Source organism: Haliotis rufescens, unplaced genomic scaffold, assembly GCF_023055435.1.
Source record: "Haliotis rufescens isolate VD_foot unplaced genomic scaffold, xgHalRufe1.0.p SCAF_14, whole genome shotgun sequence".
Lineage (NCBI taxonomy): Eukaryota > Metazoa > Mollusca > Gastropoda > Lepetellida > Haliotidae > Haliotis > Haliotis rufescens.
This window is the reverse complement of record NW_025963824.1, coordinates 26,323,977-26,345,314: the sequence shown is the minus strand read 5'-3', so window position 1 is coordinate 26,345,314 and position 21,338 is coordinate 26,323,977. Positions and strand designations below refer to the sequence as shown.

At 38.5% G+C, this 21,338-nt stretch overlaps 1 protein-coding gene across 2 annotated transcripts in view; it reads left to right on the top strand.

The window, feature by feature from the left end:
* Nucleotides 1-419: 419 nt before the first annotated feature.
* Nucleotides 420-21,338, top strand: part of LOC124131262 — an 87,949-nt gene continuing 67,030 nt past the window's right edge. For both annotated transcript variants that reach the window (XM_048395210.1, XM_048395211.1), the window contains exons 1-13: nucleotides 420-522; nucleotides 1,703-1,755; nucleotides 2,281-2,459; nucleotides 3,101-3,187; nucleotides 3,697-3,765; nucleotides 3,891-3,923; nucleotides 6,241-6,760; nucleotides 8,729-8,748; nucleotides 9,215-9,241; nucleotides 11,529-11,543; nucleotides 17,207-17,227; nucleotides 18,388-18,414; nucleotides 20,534-20,563. In XM_048395210.1, the coding sequence (XP_048251167.1) occupies nucleotides 2,297-2,459; nucleotides 3,101-3,187; nucleotides 3,697-3,765; nucleotides 3,891-3,923; nucleotides 6,241-6,760; nucleotides 8,729-8,748; nucleotides 9,215-9,241; nucleotides 11,529-11,543; nucleotides 17,207-17,227; nucleotides 18,388-18,414; nucleotides 20,534-20,563 (1,012 nt within the window). In that variant the 5' untranslated portion in view covers nucleotides 420-522; nucleotides 1,703-1,755; nucleotides 2,281-2,296. The remainder of the gene's footprint in view (nucleotides 523-1,702; nucleotides 1,756-2,280; nucleotides 2,460-3,100; nucleotides 3,188-3,696; nucleotides 3,766-3,890; nucleotides 3,924-6,240; nucleotides 6,761-8,728; nucleotides 8,749-9,214; nucleotides 9,242-11,528; nucleotides 11,544-17,206; nucleotides 17,228-18,387; nucleotides 18,415-20,533; nucleotides 20,564-21,338) is intronic.

The window sequence follows — 21,338 nt, the reverse complement described above, 5'->3', positions numbered from 1 at the left end:
GTTCAAAATACTTTGATTTCGGGATGTTTTCGTCAGGTTGCATTTTGATAAACTGAAGAGATTGGCATAACTGTGTTCCGGGGCACAGTTCGCACTTAAAAGACTTCTCAATAATCCATGCTTATATTAAGAAAATATATTTATTAATGATCAAATCATACAGATGAGAAAAACTCACTTCCTCAAGACCAATTTATGTTATTAAAACAGGGTGGAGATAATAACTTTTGTGCCAAGTAAATATTCAAGGTTACTGAAAAATAATAGTCCTCAAAACACGTCCAATCGTAATGCCTTGCTATACAAGGTATTCACTTGAGGAAGATTTGTGTATGAGACGGAGACCCACCAACCAATGCACTATGGATATTGAATGGGGTATTTTCTCTTTAGACACCGGTTGTACCACGTGACCGGGATAACGCCTTGGGGAGGTTGAGATTAGACACCTTCAAGACTGGGACAATGTTATGTTTGCAGCTGAAGTCAGTTAGCACTTGCATAATCGGAGGCTAATATACGGTAATAGTAACTGCTTGCTCATGAGATTTAACGATACGCTACAACGCAGTATAATAGTACAAAACGATTTCACAGAGACCAAATATGTAAATACGGTGTCTGGATTTAACGACAAAAATACGGATCAAGTTAATTATTTAAAGACATTTTAAGATCTGATCTATTTGACACGAAGACGCGATGAAAGCTGCTATGAACACCGTGTATATAGCCGTGATTTACTGTAATATGATAACATTCTATGCTGTTCACATATTTAGTGGGTGACCCACTTAAGTCACTCACTTCCGTGTATACAGATTACCATTGCCTGTTTGTACCTGGATATTAGAATGATTTATACCTTGATATGATTGTTATCATGTGTATTTAGATATGGATGTCTGAAGACTATTTGCTCAAACGTACACAACTCGGTGTGCTTTTTGATGCTCTATATTCTTCTCGTTGGGTAACATGAGGTTATGGAAATTGAAACTAGGGGATTCCCCTAACCGGTGTTTGCGGTAATTTGATGACTGTAGATTCTGACTACCTGACTTGATCTCATGATCATTTTCTTCCTGTATGTGCTTTCGAGTTTGCACAAAATAAAATTGTGTCTACATTTGCCATTGTAAACTATGTTTGCTTTATTAGCATATAAACTGTAGTGGGGATACGAATGTTTGGAAGTGCATTTCGGCCAATGAAGATATGTTGTTATTCTATTTAATACTATGGTTGGTAGATCAACACAGTATTGATATCACACAACTGAGTTCAAAATTGTAACATTTAGGTAAACAATCAAGTTCATTGATAATTTTTTTATAATAATCGGTGATCGCCTACGTCGTCTAATGGACAGAGTGTCCGCCCGGAGAGCGGAAGGTCGGTGATCCCCGACTGCGTCATACTTACAGATGTTAATAGATGTTACTTGTTGTTACCCTACCTGACGCTCGGTATTAAGGAGATAAAACAAGGACTGGTCGGCTCGGAGTCAGTATACTGTGTCTGAGTGTGGTATCTATGTTAAACTGTGGCATAGTATCTCAGTGGGCAAGCACTATAAAACTGGCATTCGTCCAGACAAGTACGAGCATGATAAAAGAAAGATTGTCATTGATTTCACTGCGTCGTTTCTTCAATCTGAAAGAACATTTAAATGAATATAGTGTTTTCGTATTCCATGCAGGGTTGACTTGAAGAGGAAGTGAATCTGGCGACACTACAAACGAAGATTCACAGGTGACTTATCCAATTTTTAAAAGAAGTGGAAATATCACTTCACAAAAGGATGATGCTATACGGTTACTACATGTATTTTCTAAATACAGCTGATTATACTAAAGGTCCAAGTGACTGTGATCCTTCTATCTCATTGTTCACCTGTTTTTCTTTGAATATGTTTTTTATTGGATTCTTTTTCACTTAATTTCCATTTTTTAATCTTTTCATGTTTACTTTTAGGAACTATAAAATATGCTGATGAAGGGCCGCAAGGGAATACATTGCCATTTTGCAGGATATGTCTTTCCCAAAATTCTTTATTCCGTCAGAAGTTAAACTAACACGGGCGGCTATCCGTGGGGCTTAGCACCATATAGGGCGGTAGGGTAGTCTAGTGGATAAAGTGTTTGCACGGCACGCTGAAGGACCGATTTGATTCCCGACATGGGTACAATGCGTGAAGCTCATTTCTGGTGTCCACCGCCGTGATATTGCTGGAATATTGTTAAAACCATACTGCTTCACTTACCTTTTTATGTTTAGAAAAACTTGCGCACATATGGAGAAAAGGATGGGCACCTTGACGGATGATAAGGACGGTAAGGTCTCCCCGGACCCGCTCCATTCGCCTGTGCGTGACACAGAGACGTTGGATGAGCATCGAATCCCTGACACAGAGACACCATATGGGAAATGCCCTACACGCTGCACAGCAGATAAGAGTATGAGTATTTATTCATTCCGTCATCTCTATAAAACACAATTATCAAAGTATGTCTCTATCCTGAGTTTCGAAATTTGAGTGAGTGAGTGAGTGAGTGAATCTTTATAGTCACATCGGCAATATTTCAGCCATATCGTGACTAAATCATGTTAGACAGTAAGAATACAGACAATTCGATTATAAAACCAGTCGTCAAAGGACAGTAAAATAACTTGATTATCACAGATGTATATTTTAAAACTAGTATGGAACCATAAAAAGATATCACGATAAATAACAATACATCATAAAAACGGGTCTAGGGATCGCCAGCAACTAAAGGTAGACCACCATACTCGGAACCGTGGGGATTTACAATACTTTGGCTACTTGCACGGATTTACGAAATTTGAAATCGTATAGTATCAGTCTACATTATGTATTTTTATTTAATGAAACCAGTATTACAAAGATATAAAGTTATAAAGCCAGACCAAATCAATTGCTAGTTGTTCAAGCTTGGGGTGCGGGTGGTGGTGGAGGGCGGTCAATTTTTAAAATTTTCAATTACTGACTAAATTCTTGGGGGTTAAAGAAGGGAATGCTGATCTGTAAAACAAGCATTGGTCTGACCTAATGAAACGATTTGTTTAATTACAGATTCCTACACAGTCAAAGGATCGGAGAACAGCACAATCAGAGACAGCACCGTAATAGGAGTGTTAAACAAAACAGTAATTACAAACGGTAAAGCACTGTGCATTCCTACAAAATAATGCCTCTAAATGCGATGACACCAAATCGCATTGAAAAGGGATATTAAAGGATTGGTGTTGGCTAGATCCATCATTAAACAATTCATACCAAACCGAAAGAGGCACCCTTTGTTATATATAAATATGTATTTATATATCGCATGATTGGGCATGGCATGGATTTGCAATTTATTCGTCATTTGGGGATTAGAGAATGTATACCCATTATCCTGTGTCATTCATGTCTATGATAGCCTCATGCCAAATGCTTGCTTGACTTTACCGTCTTTAAGGCATCCAATACCCTGCCTAATATCCTTTTTTTATTAGATATTCCCACTTGTTAATAGTCAAACAACGTCAATGTGTAAATATTTTACAGTAAGAAGTTTGTAAGGCAACCAAAACTGAAACCAAAGGCCAGTCATAGTGTTGATGCTTGGCTAAGATTAAAAACATAGTTTGTGCCTTAATTTGATAGAGCATATAACAATGTTGCAGAGAAACAGCAGGAAGGAGTCACGTGTAACGTCACAGCAGAAGGTGCAAAGCCGAGAGTTAAGATATCAGGTAAATATAACCACAAACTTGATTTAGACAGTTGAGACAAAGCTGAAACAGTTTCGTTACTGATATGACAAGCTACTGACATCATTATCTATATATTACGTAACATTCTCAATAATGTATTTCAGTTCCAGCAGAAGATGGTGGAACAGTGATTCACGGTGAGTTGATTTCGCTTCTACACCAATCGAAAGTCTTTAATAATTCACATTACCGATGTCACATATTTAGTTAGAAAACGGGATTCATTTTGCTAGCCTAACACGCAGGCTATTATTAGATAACATCAGTGTTTCTTGTATGTCATATTCATATTCCATTACAAGAGTGATACTTTATACCACATTCATATAACATAACTACAGTAAATCTTTACACCACATATCACATGACACCAATGCTCTTGAAGGCAATATTCATACCACATTAAAACAGTGTTTCTTTTATACCACGCTCATACCACATAACAACAGAGTATCTTTATAAGAAATTCATATGATGTTACAAAAGTGATCTTGTCTGCAATATTCATACCACATTAAAACAGTGTTCCTTTAATACCACGCTCATACCACATTACAGCAGTGTTTTCTGTATACCACATTTATATCACATTACAACAGAGTATCTTTATAACAAATTCATATGACGTCACAAAAGTGATCTTGTATGTAACATTCATACCACATTAAAACAGTGTTTCTTTTATACCACGCTCAGGGTATTCATGTTAAACTGCAGCATGGTATCTTAGTGGGCTAACACTATAAAATCGTCGCATGCACGTCGCTGTATAAGTACACAAATCGTGTACCTCAACTCACCTCACCCCCGAAAACATAAAGATGTCAAAATCACGATTCCATTGTTCTTAGAACAGAAGTTATGAGGAAATGCAGATGGTCCTTAAAAGCCAAGCGGGTCGTCAGTGGCCATCCAGCCAAAATTTCACCTTGAAACCGAATGATATCGAACAATACGAAAAGGCCAGATGTAAACAGACATTGCAAGGTCCCAGGGTGGTGCCACCAGACTACTATCTGATGTCCAAGAGACAGGCAGTTGCACATACCTGTTCTATTCACTCGTTGTTACTCTAATCGTCATTTCTGTAACCTCACAATAAATTGTTTTCCTTGTGAGTATACAATGAGCTGGAGTCTTCACTGTGATTGGTGTTGGGATTGTACGTCCCTTACGTCCCCTTTGAACAGTATTTCAAATCTCTCAGGGGTTGCATGTTAAATGTGAGTGTTATAAAGTGGCATTGGTCGGATATTGTGCTGACAAACTTGAGATCATAATCAGGCGAGAAACGGCGCCTTAAATAACTGTTTCTTTCTTTGAAACGTTCTGAAGTATTGAGTAACAAGTATTATCCGTTGCGTCTTCAGCATGAGTGTTTTGTTTCCTATACCTGAGGCAATCTATTATCATTTTAACGGTTAGATGAATGTTTTACTCAGCTTCATCCCGGAACTCGAATATTTCGGCATACATTATAAGAGTAATTTAACTACTTAAGTCCTTCATACAATTTCAATGCTTAATAAATAATAATAATAATAATTATAATAATAATTATAATAATAATAATAATAATAATAAAATTACATTTGGCAAATCTTTTTGGATATCATCCCCTGGACGGAGGAGAAATCTTGATTCGCCGCTGAACCAGACATCTCTCCATCTCAGTTAAGGCCACACCCTGTGTTGACAACACCAATGCCGTCGTTGTTGACGATGTTGTGGACTCAATATGACGCATCTAACAGGACGTCTTGCTCGTAGACCTGCTGCTCTTAAACGGTCTGGTACGGTCTGGTCGAGATTCTTCCTTTCACGTAGGTGGCGCAGTCGGATGTAGCGATCTGGGGTGGGGGTGGGTAATCTTGGTCGTCCCAACCTTGGCCGATCAAGTGTTGACCAATGTTGTTGAAACCGATCCCATAGCCTTGTGATGGTGCTGGCTACAGCTGATCGGGATTCCCCTGCCTGCAAGCGACCTATGACGTTGTTTCTTTTCACTTCTGTTAATCTTCGCATGCTGTTGAACTGTCACTGTTCGATTGACGCAGATGCCAGACGTGCAGTGCGTGCAGCTCAGTGGCCTTTTTGTGAATGCACTGGGTGCGTTGTTCCGAATCGTACGAGTTTCCCGACTGATGGTTTGCATGTCCTTCTTGTGATCATTTTGATTCGGGAAATTTTTGTCACTGACACTATAACACATTAAACCACTTCATTTTGCACCTCTTGGGTCGCTATTTTACTTTTGTGGCCACAAATATCCGTTTTGGGTTTCCTTCTTTTTTTAAGAGTATATTATTATATACGGAAACACACAGGGGTCATAATCTGTTTAACATCTGATCAAATTATAAGTAGATGTTGATATTACCCTTTAAATACGATTTTTTTATCATAAAATACAGATATAGAGTAAAAAAGCCCTTCACATGTTTTTGTCAACAGTTGAATGTATCAACGGAAAATTGGAACAATGGTTATATTCCCGAAAAGTCGATACCGAAAACACATTCGGATCAAGATGGACCTTTGGAAATATTCCCGACGGATTCATGGTAGTCATTATCAATGAGGAAAAGAGTGATGAATTCTTTGACCTGATTGAAAAGTTGGAGGAACGTTATGGCTGTAAGGTGTACAAAGTTTACAAGAAATGTCTCGTCATAGAATTTCGACATGAAACGGAAGAAGGCAGAGACAGAATGATCAAAGAAGAAGAAACAGTGAGAAAAATGTTTCAGACCTTTATTGACGGCATTAACCCAAATGCTCCCTCCTGTACTTTGAAAGTGTCGACAGATACCGACAAACCAGATACCGAGTTAAAGCATATTGAGCAAGACGTGAGCGTGCCGTCGACATCAAAAAGTGAAAAAGCTCAAGCACAGGGGATGTTGCCACCAGAGTACAAAAAGGAAGAACGGTTTCAATCTGTATCAGATGACGAAAGCGAACGCCAGCTTAAGTGAGTATGTTTGCTTGTGTATCAGTTGTTGGCAGTTTACACTCTCTTTTGGTTCGTATTAAATAACTGGTGTACATGTAACAGGCTGAAACATCCCCCTGGCCAGTTCTTCCCCGGGGAAATAATGGCTGTCCAGTTCTTCCCCACCCCTGGCCAGACTTTCTCTACAAAACAGAGGTGGGGAATCTCACCCTGGGTCAGTTCTTCTTCACTGTGGTCATACGTTCCCAAGTCTACAAACATGTGTCGGCATTAGAAAAGAGTTTTTCGAGGCCAAGTCTCTTTTCTTCAATAAAACTTTATATTTTTGGAAACTTTATATTCGTCTTTAAATATGTTAGATATTTTTCCACAATATTGAAAGGTTTATATTTATATAATTATATTATGAAATATTAGGATGTTGATGTTAATTGATGACTGACAAATGTCAAGCTTCTTTGCTGAAGTGATATCACTCTTTTGTGTATTCATTTCTCTTTAGTATTCACAAATGATTTACTTGACATGAAAGTGGGAATATGATGTCACTTAAGTAGGATGGAGTTTACTAAATATATATGTTTATAACGAACGAAGATATAATTACGCTAGTTAATCCCTCCCTTTAGGTAATGAAATAATGGGATTCTCAACAAATCATATGTAAATCAACAATACCAGCTTTATTCTAAATCTTCTCCTTGAATCTGACTAAATGTCGTTATTTGTCGAAATATAGACTAAAATCTAGTCTCTGAAATGAACATATCGTACATAAAAAAACAGTTGTTCAGTTATCTTAATAAAAATATAATAAAAAGGAGCCCAGTGACTCTCTTCATTTTCAGAGACCCTGATACTGAAGTGATCTAGACTTGCCAAACATTATAGACTTGCATGGGCTGTATTTGATATATATTTGTATCAGGGTCTGTAAGACAGACTAGTCGAAATAGAAAGACGGAAGATTCAACTGTTGTCATGAAAACTGTTTCCTTCAAACACATGACAATTCCATTGAAATATGCTTTAAGAAATAAGTTTTTGGTTGGTTTGGTCTAGTTTGGTTTCTTGTTTAACGTCGCACTCAGCAATATTCCAGCTGTATGGCGGCGGTTAAGAAATAAGTATCTGAAGTGTTAAATACGGTTGTTACGGAGGAATTCTCATGCTATACTATTTCATTGACTAAAATTCACAGGCCATTGTTATGTCACCGTGTGTGTTATATGAAATCTGACATCTTGATATTCAATCAATTGATTCAAATTCTGCAGGGGTCCCCAGGTATATACAACATTATTATTGGGAAGATTTCGCCTAGGTAATATACTATATTAGGGAAGGATCTGACTGTAGCTAAAACCTGTCTACCTGACAAAATAATTTAGTTTTCTGTCATTACATTAATATGTCGCTTCTTTTTTGATAAAATCCCTTTCCATATCGAATAGAAATGTCTGCATAAAGCAGAGTCGATTGTACGATTTCGACTATATCATGAGCATGTGTTTATGAATCAATATCAAATAGTGATGGTACCAGGTGTTCGCGAAAAGGTAACCTCATACGTTCCAGCATATCTGAAATCAAGAGGTGGAGCACCTGGCCTAGGCAGAACCTTCCAAGGTAAGTTTACACGGGGTAGGGGAAGATCTGGCCAGTGTGGGGATCATCTGGCGCAGGATATACTGACACGGAAGTAAGTACTTCGAGCTTCCATTGGAGTTGCTTCTCGCCACAGAAACATAGGTCGCTTACACAAGGTTTACTCTGAATAGATTTCTTGGTTTGGCAGATACGATTAAGTGTAAAAGATAGTGTACAGCTAACGTTGACAGAAAGGGAATACCATTGAGACGTACTAGTATTTAGGCCATGTACATGTGATTTTGGACCTTCTTGCATATCAGTTCCATCAACGCCGAATTAACATAAACTATATTTTCAACTCATATTCATCATGTTTTCCTTTTTATTTTGTAGGGAAAAGATGAAGTATTCAGGTAGGTTTTGAATTTTGTAAAAAGAAAATAACAAAAATATGTTTTGATACAATAAAGTACAATAAATATTTAACACCTAGTTTTTCTAGGGATTTGTTATTGTGAAATGAGATATTTACTTTTTGCGAATCTTATGGTGTTTCAAGTAGGAGCTTAATCATAATTTACATTCAGTAGCCATATCACAGCACCAAAAGTAGTGATTTCGTTGCTAATATCACCGGATGCCTTTCCGGTGAGTATCAGGTGGTATCCGCCAGAACTCGGACAGACGCAAGCCACACCTTTTTGATAAAAAAAGTAATCCTGGAATCCCTACCGATAGTTTAACAGTTATCTATGTACATGTTGTCAAGTGTATTAAATGTGAGCTTTTATATATCTGTAACACTTATTCAAGGTCTCTTTATACGCATTGATCAATTAATTGTTAGTTTATTAACTGTAAAATAATTCTTTCTTCCAGACGAAAGTGGGGAGCTTGCTGAATTTCGTAAGTATGCAATGGTACAGTGTCACATGATACAGGGAGACTGACTGACTTACTGAGTTGGGTTTAACTTCGCGATAATTAGTTTCACAGGAATATCAAGGGCGGGACAGCTGAAATCAACTTCACATATAACACCCATGTTTGGAATTGAAGCTTCGACGTGAACACAGAATGCTACAACTACTGGGCTACCCAGCCCTTCCTCGATTAATAAATGAAGAGTCAGTTTAGACCAACGGTGTTATTAAAATGGAACATCTGGTATACCTTTACATACATAGAATCATGTACACAGTTTGTGTTTCATGTAGGAGCTTAATCATGAAACGCTTTACTCAACAATATTATAAGCCATATCACAGCGGCCTGAAAATACTTGAGTGTGGACCAGACAAAGCAGTAACTGGCATTTCGAGCAACGTTCTGGGTTGTCTGGGTTACAGTGACATGCAAACAAACAAATCACTAAGATTGACCTCCAGATCCACTGAGTTGCATCTAAAAACAACCATGGGTGACTGGGGACCACTTTAAACCTGGGATCCCTACCGGCAGTTTAACAATTTAGTCACACTCACAGTTAAATGACAGTGCCCAATTGGGGGCGGTCTGTCCGCCGGATTCATGGCAGATACCATAGGATACTTACCCTTCCGGATACCGGTATGCATTTCGGGTATATATCAGGTGGTATCCGCCTAGATGACACAGGCGCTCGCCACAACTTTTTGGTTTGAAACCTACGACGTGACCAGCGATCGCTACAACCACTGGCTTGAATAGATAAATGAAGAGTCAGTTTAGACCAACACTTATCTATATTCAAATTGTCTATTGTATTAATTTGAGCATTTGTATATCGGATACACTGGTTCCATGTAGACGCAGTTAGACCATCTGTGTAAATGTAAGGGAACATAGACTTCACTCCGGAGCTTAATCTTGAAATTCACGTTAAGATGACATTTCAAAGTAACAAAAAGGGTGGTTTCTGTCCGCCGGATTCGTGGCGGATATCACCAGACACTTACCTTTCCGGATACCAGTATGCATTTCGGGTTAGCATCAGTTGATATCAACAGACGCCAACAGAATACAACAGACTCCTTTTTGACAATTATGTCGAAACATATTTTAGAACATGGCAAACCCTGAAGAGGCGATGTGTTTTGTTGTTTAACGCTTCACTCAGCAATATTCAAGCTATGTCACTGGACCAGACAAAGCAGTAACTGGTATTTCGATTAACGATCTAGGTTGTCGGGATAAAGTGACATGCAAGCAACCAAATTACCGTGAGTCGCCACCCGATCCATTGAGTTGCCGTTTATTACTCTCATAGTTTACTGTGGACCAATTCGAGCCCGCGATCCCTACCAATAAATTAACACTTACCACAAGTTTATGTTATCTACTGTTTTAAATGTGAGCTGTTGTATATCTGGTACACTGTTTCCATGTATCTATGTACGCATAGATCAATCAATTGTGTGTTAATTACCAGTAAAACAGTTCGTTTCTTTTTCTATTACTAGGAACGTTAAGTATTGAATGACACAGTGGCACATAGTACATGGAGTCTGACTGAATCAATAGGGTTTTAACCTGCTTTTAGCAATATTCCATCAATATCAAGCCGAGGGAAGTAGAAATAGTAGAAATTCATATGTGGTATTCATATTAACCTCCCACGTGATAAGAAAACGCTACAAACACTGGGCTACCACGTCGCCCCTCGACTAGATTTATGAAGAGACAGTTTAGACCAACTGTGTTAATGAAATGGAACATCCACTTTATTCCTAATAAATATACTTTTACAAACATAGAATCATGTACACGGTTTGTGTTTCAAGTCATGAAATTCACATTTAGTAGCCATATGACAGCACCAACAGGCCAAGGTGTCGCTTCTGTCTGCCGGACTCGTGGCGGATGCCACCGGATACTTACCGTTCCGGATACCAATATGCATATCGTGTAAGCATCACGCGGTATCCGCGAAAAACGCGACAGACGCAAACCACAGGCTCTTTGAAAATTATGTCGAATCATATTTTAGAACGTTGAAAATCCAAGCGTTTAAATCAATTTGTTTTTTTCTTTAACGCTTTACTCAACAAAATTCAAGCCATATCAGAGTGGCCTGAAAGTAATTGAGTGTAGACATCGTCTTGATTACCTTGGGAATTCTTTTGAGACAATGTTTATTCATGTCATGTGTCATTTTACCCATGGATCAATCGAAATTGTGTTTATTAACTGTAATATAATTTGTTTCTTCCAGCCATAAGCATCGAACGTAAGTATAGAATGACAAAACGTCACAGGATACATGGAGACTGGCTGAGTATGATTTTGTTCCACTTCAGCAATATCTCAGAAATATCATAGCTGGGGACAGCAGAAATGAGGTTCATATATTGTACCCATCTGGGGAATTGAACCTACGACGTGTTCAGCAATTGCTACAACCACTGGGCTTCCCAAAGGTGCCTTGAATAAATAAATGAAGAGTCAGTTTAGACCCCACTTTTTATTGAATGGAACATACACTTTACTCCAAATAGATGTTCTTTTTCAAACATAAAATCATGTCCACAGTATATGTTTCAAGTAAGAGTTAAATCATGCTATTCACATTCAGTAGCCATGTATATATCATAGTGCCGAAAGGCATAGGCATTGTTTATGTCACCCAGATTCGTGGCTGATAACACCGGATACTAGGATGCATATCGCGTCAGAATCTCGTGGTATCACATTTGTTAGATTTGACCTCTTTCTATATAGCGTTTTGTGCTCATAGCTTGGGACATCTTATCACCGTTTGGATATATATTCACCGTGGGAGCCTAGCCAATTAACACTTGTCAGAGGGGTACACTAAGTATGTGATCTAGACTACCAGTTGTCGGAAAGTGGTAAATGTACTTCAACAGAATAATGTACACCGCTTGCGTTTCAAGCAGGTGCTTAATCTTGAAATTCACATTCAGTAGCCATATGACAGCACCAATGGGGGTGGTTTCTGTCTGTGGTCTTTTTGAAGATTATTTCGAAACATAGTTGCAAATGTAAGAGTGTAAGACAAATTGTTCTGTTTTTTAAGGCTTTAGTGGGCAATATTGCAGCTATATCACAGCGGCCTAAACAAACATTAGGTCTGAACCAGATAAACCAGTAACTTGCACTTAGAGCAACGTAATAGGTTGTCGGGGAACAGATATACGCATTTAACGAAATCACCAAGCCTGACACAGGCTACAAGGAAACTGACTGTCTGATTTAGTAGGGTTTTAATCCGCTTTAGCAATATCCCAGAAATATCAAGCCGAGGGACAGCAGAAATGGGCTTCATATATTGTACCCATGTGGGGATGGAGTGCTACAGTGTCACAGGATACATGGTGACTGACTGACTGACTGAGTAGGGTTTTACATCACTTTTAGCAACATCCCAGAAATATCGCGGTGGGGGGCGTCAGAAACGGGGTTGATATAATGTACTCAAATGGCGAATTGAACCTTCAACGTGACCAGCGAACAGTACAAACACTTGGCCACGCTACCGGCTTTTGAATAGATAAATGAAGACTCAGTTTAGAACAAACGTGTCATTGTAATGGAACATACACTTTACTCCCATTAAACATGCCTTTACAAAAAAAGAATTATTTGGACGGATTGTGTTTTAACTATAAGCTTAATTTTGAATTTCACTTTCTGTAGCCACATCAAAGCACCAAAACGGGTGGTTTCTGTCCGCTGGGTTCGTGGCGGATATCACCGAATACCAGGATACATTTCAGGCTAGCATCAGGTGGTATCCGTCAAGACTTCAGTAGCCATATCACAGTGCCAAAAGGAGTGGTTCTCTCCGCCGCATCCGTGGCGGAGACTATGGGATACTTACCCTTCCTAATACCAGTATGCATTTCGGGAATGTATCAGGTGGTATCTGCCAAGAATACGAGAGACGCAAACCACACCTTTTTGACAAAGTGATTGATTCTAAATAAACTGACATACGACGATGTAAAGCACTGGTCTGTTATTAATTTCGTTTGTTTTATCCATGAGTTGGGTTGAAAGTGTACGTGGAGCACCAATGTCAAGTGATCAAAATAAGTAGGCCTTTCTAACCGCTGTTAATTAGCATTTTATGGGGGTAATGTACATAGGTTCTCAACCGATCTCAAGGAGTATATGGTGTGATGTACCCCGAACTGTCAGGCGAGGGTTACACAGGCTCAAACACACCATGTGCCCCCAGGGTCGGTTGACAACGAATGATTTTTTGTCTGATATTCATTCTTAAAGGTCCGGAATCTTTGTAATGTCATCAATTAATAAACTGTTATTATAGGATTACTTTTGAGCCACCACTTATCTGTTTGTTTGGTATAATTAGGTTTCTATTTTCATATTGAGCGAGATATATATTGTATTCGGAAGGTTTTGTTTGATATTTTATGAAATTAACACATCCAAAACGCGTGAACACATCATTAACATACCCCACTGGAAACCCTTCTGAATTTTGTAAGGATTGAAGTTGTATTTGTTGACGTTAATCAGCTGATGAAGACAGTGCCACACGTGAGAAAATTCCATGATGCGCGAAGCATCGCTGTTTCAGTTCACTAAGATACTGTCTGCTTTTAGAATGTATCATGATGTTCTTATTGTTCATCAGTTCAAAACACCTGATTCCGGGGACTATCCTCATACGTTTTTTACGAAATATTTGGCTCAATCCTCGCCTATGATTTGGTTACATGAGAAGTGTTTAAATCACAACAAATCAGAAATTACAAAGATGTGTTAAGAGTGGACTGTGATTTGAACAAGAAGTACCAGTCTTTTTGTATTGACAAATTCGAAAATGGCTCAAACGAAAGAATAAGACAATTCCTGTTTTCTTCGCGCACGACAGAGAGCAGAGACGCTGCTTTGATGGGTATTTCTCCCAGGAAGCAAAATGTGGAAGCTTTGAGGTTGTGTTATGCCAGACCCATTCTCGTGCCAACTGCCTCCTCAGCACTTAAGGAGAGAATGTTAAAAAAGTGGCGGAACTATGTTCGCTGTCGTGGTTTTGGTTAAAATTAGAAAGGACCATCTGATGCATGGAATGAAGAAGAACTTGCGTGTTCCGAAAAACAAACATTCCAAGGTTTCACTTCAAGACATTTGTGTGATGAAGATAGCATTATCCAAAGACGCGGACAATGAAGGTTGCATTACAGAGATTGCAGTGGGACATGTCAATGGCTGTGTGTTTTATGATCCTCAAGGACCCGAATCTTATAAAATTGAATTGAAGAGAATGGTTCGACTCCCTTTAAAACATGGGTTAACGAGGCCTTTGAGTGAACAACGATGATTCGACCATATGTTCTGAGAAACCTAGGATATTTCTTTTAAGACAGATAATGTTTTCGATATTTTTCATTCACAGAGAGATCATTCTTTCTCTGAAAAGCCTAAACATATTTTTTATCTGTCTCTCTGTCTGTCGTCTGACGGCCTCTTTGTATGTCTGTATGTCTGCAACTGTGATGTAGATATCTCGTGTGATGTTAACAGTGCCTGAATTAATGTGTGCATTCTTGGGCAAAATAGGTCCTCAGCACCCAATGTGTATTGTGAGAGCTGACTTTAGTCAGGATCGGGTGTTAAGAATGTGTTACTTTGCTGATTGTTGTCATCGTTCCATGGTGGCGTGAATCGCTGCTTGTATTTGTATCAACCACATTTGTATGTGTGCCAGGCTAGATATTTTAAGGTGGCTAATTTGGGAATTTTTACAAACATTTTCAGCAAAGACTTAGACATCGGCCTCTCACCAGTTCAATCACTGTACTTGTTACACACAATGCATTAGTGTACATATATCGAAGGTGAATGGAAAGAGAAAAGGAACAGTAATTAGGTGAACCGGTATTCGGCATGACATTTCGTATTTACACTGAAACAAAGGCGGGACTGTTCCGCAATTTCACTGACATGTTACTATGAATAACGTTTTTATGTGACGCATTATTACTGAAAATATGAGGAAATATTACCATGTGCTATATTTTACGTATATCCGTCTTTGCCCGATTATGGAAACTCTGTGGTTTCTTTCATTATGTAATCCATTAATGTCAAGGCAGGGGACAGCATAAATGGGATTCATACATCGCCCCTTGAGTAGATAAATAAAGAGGCAGCTTAGACCAACCATGTTAATTTAATGGAATATCGCTTTACTCCCATGATTAAATACTTTTTCAAACAGGGAATCATGTACACAGTTTGTGTTTCAAGTAAGAGCATAATTATGATATTCACTTGCAATAGTCATATCACAGTGCCAAAAGGCCTATGCGTGGTTTATGTCCGACAGATTCGTGTCGAATATCACCGGATACTTACCTTTCCGGATACCAGGATGAATTTTGGATAAATTTTAGGTGGTATCCGCCAAGAATCACATAGATGAAAATTACACGTTTTTGACAATCTCGAAACATATTTTAGAACGTTGCAAATCCAAAAGCGTAAGACAATTTGTATCGTTGTTTAAGGCTTCAGTCAGCAATATTCCTATTCCGCTATATCACAGCGGCCTAAAATAATTAAGTCTGAACCAGTAAAACCAGTAAATTGCACTTCGATTAACGTCCCAGTTTGTGGGGGAACAGTGAAACGCAATCAACAATATCACCAAGCCTGACCACCCGATCCATTAAGTTGCCTCTTGTAACATCCATAGGTTACTGGGACCATACCAGGCATTTTACCAATACTTTCACAATTCCCTCAAGTTTATATTATCTATTGTATTACATGTGAGATTTATGTATCTGATACCACCGGTTTCTTGTGTCAATATATGCATAGATCAATCGAATCTGTGTATTCAGGTATGTAGCAGGTGGTATCTGCAAAGAATACGACCGACGCAAACCACACATTTTGACAATTATGTCGAAACATATTTTAGAACCTTGCCAATGTAAAGTTTAAGACAATTTGTAAATATTTGTAACGCTGCAGTCGGCAATACTCAAGCCATATCACAGCGATCCACAACTAACTGAGTGTGGACCAGGCAAAGCAGCAACTGGCATTTCGAGCAACGTTCTAGGTTGTCGGGGTACAGTGACATGCAATCAACCAAATCACCAAGACTGACCTCCCGATCCACTGAGTTGCCTCTAATCGGCTTCATATTTAATACCCATGTGGGGAATTAACCTTCGACGTGACCAGCGATCGCTACAACAACTTGGCTTCCCAAACGGGCCTTGAATAGATACATGAAGAGTCAGTTTAGACCAACACTTATCAATGTTCAAATTATCTATTGTATTAAATTTGAGCATTTGTATATCGGATACACTGGTTCCATGTATCTATTTAAGCATATAGCTATTAATTGTGATAGATCAATCGACTGTGTGTTTATAAACAGTATATCATTCTTTTCTTATTTCGCAGAAAAGCAAATGGAAGCATCACATAAGTATAGAATGGCACAGTGTCACAGGATACATGGAGATTGACTGACTGACTGATTAGGGTTTAACTGCGCTTTTAGCAATATTCCAGCCATATGTGGCCGAAAAATAATTGAGTGTGGACCAAACAATGCAGCAACTGGCATTTCGGGGAACGTCCTAGGTTGTCGGGATACAATGACACACAATCAACCAAATCACCGAGACTGACCACCCGATCCATTCAGTTGCATGTTATAACACTCATAAGTCACCTGGGACCAAGTCGAACTTTGGAGCCCTACCGACAGTTTAACACTTATCTGTGTTCAAATTGTCTATTGTATTATATGTGAGCATTTGAATGTCGGATACACTGGTTCCATGTATCTATTTACGCATATATCTATTAATTGCTATAGATCAATCAATTGTGTGTTTATTAATAGTAAATCATTCTTTTCTTCATTTGCAGGAAAGATAAAGGAAAAAAAACGTAAGTATAGAATGGCACAGTGTCATGATTAAATACTTTTTCAAACAGGGAATCATGTACACAGTTTGTGTTTCAAGTGAGAGCTTAATCATGATATTCACATTTAGTAGCCATATCACAGTGCCGAAAGGCCTATGCGTGGTTTATGTCCGTCAGATTCGTGTCGAATATCACCGGATACTTACCTTTCCGGATACCAGGATGAATTTTGGATAAATTTTAGGTGGTATCCGCCAAGAATCACATAGATGCAAATTACACGTTTTTGACAATCTCGAAACATATTTTAGAACGTTGCAAATCCAAAAGCGTAAGACAATTTGTGTTGTTGTTTAAGGCTTCAGTCAGCAATATTCCAGCTATATCACAGCGGCCTAAAATAAGTAAGTCTAAACCAGTAAAACCAGTAAATTGCACTTCGAGTAACGTCCCAGTTTGTGGGGGAACAGTGAAACGCAATCAACAATATCACCATGCCTGACCACCCGATCCATTAAGTTGCCTCTTGTAACATCCATAGGTTACTGGGACTATACCAGGCATTTTACCAATACTTTAACAATTCCCTCAAGTTTATATTATCTATTGTATTACATGTGAGATTTATGTATCTGTTACCACCGGTTTCTTGTGTCAATATATGCATAGATCAATCGAATCTGTGTATTCAGGTATGTAGCAGGTGGTATCTGCAAAGAATACGACCGACGCAAACCACACACTTTTTGACAATTATGTCGAAACATATTTTAGAACCTTGCCAATGTAAAGTTTAAGACAATTTATAATCTTTATAACGCTGCAGTCGGCAATACTCAAGCCATATCACAGCGATCCACAACTAACTGAGTGTGGACCAGACAAAGCAGCAACTGGCATTTCGAGCAACGTTCTAGGTTGTCGGGGTACAGTGACATGCAATCAACCGAATCACCAAGACTGACCTCCCGATCCACTGAGTTGCCTCTTATAACAACCATAGGTTACTGGGGACCACTCACGTTAAACATGAGATCCCTACAGTCAGTTTAACACTTACCAAAGTCCATGTTATCTATTGGTTTAAATGTGAGCTTTTGTGTATCTGGTACACTAATTCCATGCATCCATAAACGCATAGATCAATCGATTGTGTCATCATTAACAGTCTTTTCTTACAGGAGAAAGACGTTGGGCGAGTGAACCTCGTAAGTATGGAATGGCACAGTATTACAGGCTACATGGAGACTGACTGTGTGACTGTGTAGGGTTTAAATCTGCTTAGCAATATCCCGGAAAAATCAAGCCAAGGGACAGCAGAAATTGGCTTTATATATTGTACCAATGTGGGGATGGAGCGGCACAGTGTCACAGGACACATGGTGTCACAGCACCAAAAGGGGTGGTTTCTGTCCGCGGATTCGTCATTGATACCGCCTGACACTGAGCTTTTGTGTATCGGGTACACTGATTCAATGCATCTTCGTATGTACGCATAGATCAATCGATGGCGTGTTTATTAACAGTAGATACTTCTTTTCTTCCAGTCGCAAAGATGATTGATGAATTTCGTTAGTATGGAATGGCAGAGTGTCACAGGGTAAATGGAGACTGATTGACTGAGTAGGGTTTAACTCCGCTTTAAGCAATATATTAGAAATGTCACACTAGGGGACATCATAAACGAGGTTGATATAATGTACTCAAGTGGGGAATTAATCCTTCGACGTGACCAGCGAACACTTGGCCATGCCACCGGATCTTGAATAGATAAATGAAGACTCAGTTTATACCAAACATGTTCTTGTAATGGAAGATACACTTTACGGCCTAAAAACTAATAGGTCTGAACCAGATAAACCAGTAACTTGCACTTCGAGCAACGCCCTAGGGTGTTGGGGAACAGTGATACACAATCAACCAAATCACCGAGCCTGACACAGGATACATTGAAACTGACTGTCTGAGTAGGGATTTAATCTGCTTTAGTAATACATTCAGCCGAGGGACAGCAGAAATGGGCTTCATGTATTGTACCTATGCGGGGATGGAGTAGCACAATGTCACAGGATACATGGTGACTGACTGACAGACTGAGTTGGGTTTTACACCACTTTTAGCAATATCCCAGAAATATCACGATGGGGGCGTATTAGGTCCTTTCTAATCGCAGTTAATTAACTTTTTTATAGGGGTGATGTACATTATAAACCGACCTCGGGGAGTATGTATAAAATCTGAACATTTCTCGTAAACTAAACTTTAAATGAATATTGAATGAGGAAAACATTTGGAAAGAACAATCTGTCCCATAGCGGTTTCTCTTCAGTATGATAGAAATGAAAAGACAATACAATATCTACTTTGTATCTAGTAACAGCTTGCTTGTTCACCTTGTAATACTAATTCGCAAGTTATAGTATCACACCTGAGCAATTATTCACTGTAACTTATAACTTTAAAATCGATAATTAACGAAAAGTCACTGTGTATTATCTACAACTTGGTTGCAATGCTACATTGCTGAATCCGTCTTTAATCTGCACAATTATCATAAAGTCACTTCTATATTAATTTAAATTCTCTGATTATCTTCAATTAAATTGTATCGTATATATCTATCACCGTATTGATAAAATTGAATTTCACGCAATAGATATTCGCTAACATTAATTATATTCATTCCAGTGTTGATAATTAAACAATGCAAGCGATTCCATGGCATTTTATTGGCCAACCAAGGTATTATCTTGCTTTGGGGCAACTTTTCCCTGATTGGCTGATAACAGATAGGCCTGGCTTGCGTTGCATTAATACGTCGATCGATGACACTGATTTCGTATTGTTGCCTTCAGCTGTACAACACAAAGGATACATCAAATAATCTTCTCCGATGGATTATCCTGAAACGAATTTTCCTTGTCGGGGTTTTATATTGTTAAGGTAAATCTTAAAGGAAACGGATGCAAAGGGGTTGTTTGTCGCCATATTGCCAAGTGAGCTCGAAACGACAATGTATTAATGTTAAGGCTCTGTAAATCACGTACATCTCAGGTAAATGTTTTAATACACATTCAGCCACACATCCAATGTTTTACATTTATAGAAATAGCCATGAGGTGCATTAACACATAACAGCTGCGGTAGTGTACATATGTCACATTTATATTGACATATGTACATATTGATTATATGTCATATCTATATTTACAAGGTTTTGAAACAATTGTAGATATGTTAAAAAATATTTGTTACTTATATTATTCTTGCCATTTGAAAATATACCACAGCTGCATGACTAATACGTTGTTTTTCCGGACCTTTCAGACATTCCAAGTCTGGGGGTATCGCCAGCTAGTAAGTATTGTGGTTACAGTCTGTGACACTTGTGACATGCTTTAAAACATCCACAACGTCACGTTTCTATTTTCCGTAAACTTCTCGGATACTACTTCATTCTAGATATCTTCCGCAACTTTCAAATTTCTTGCAATTTTTTAGGTGTTTTAAATGTCTCAATTTAATGAAATGTCTAACTAAATGTTTGACATTTTTAGAGGGTATCCGCAAGGTATCCATCTCGCACACTTTTTCAGATCCAAAATGAAACGCTACCTGGAACGTTACTGGAGCGTTTTTTGAAAAAAACCGGAAACAAGTCTTTTCATTCTGTTATTTGTATTAATGTGTAATGTTAACAGTGCCTGAATTACTGTTTGAATTCTTGGGCAGAATAGGTCCCCAGCACCCAATGTTTATTGTTAGAGCTGACTTAAGTCAGGATCAGGTGGTAAGAATGTGTTACTTGCTGTTTGTTGTCATCGTTCCATGATGGCGTGAATCGTTGCTCGTATTTGTATGAACCACAGTTTTGTCTGTTCCAGGCTAAGTATTTTAAGGCGGTTTTTATATAGTAGTGTTGCTGACATTCACTGATTGGTTGCTGTGTTTGGGAAATCGAAAAAAATTATGATAAACATTCTACTACTAACCGACCCATTTTGGGGTCGAATGCTTGTTATGTTCCTCTATTTAGTGATTATGGCTTGTTTTAGGAAACACGCTAGTGTAATTACTGCTAAAGAATTCAAATTATTGTCCTGTAGTAGGTGATAATGACATTCATAGAAGT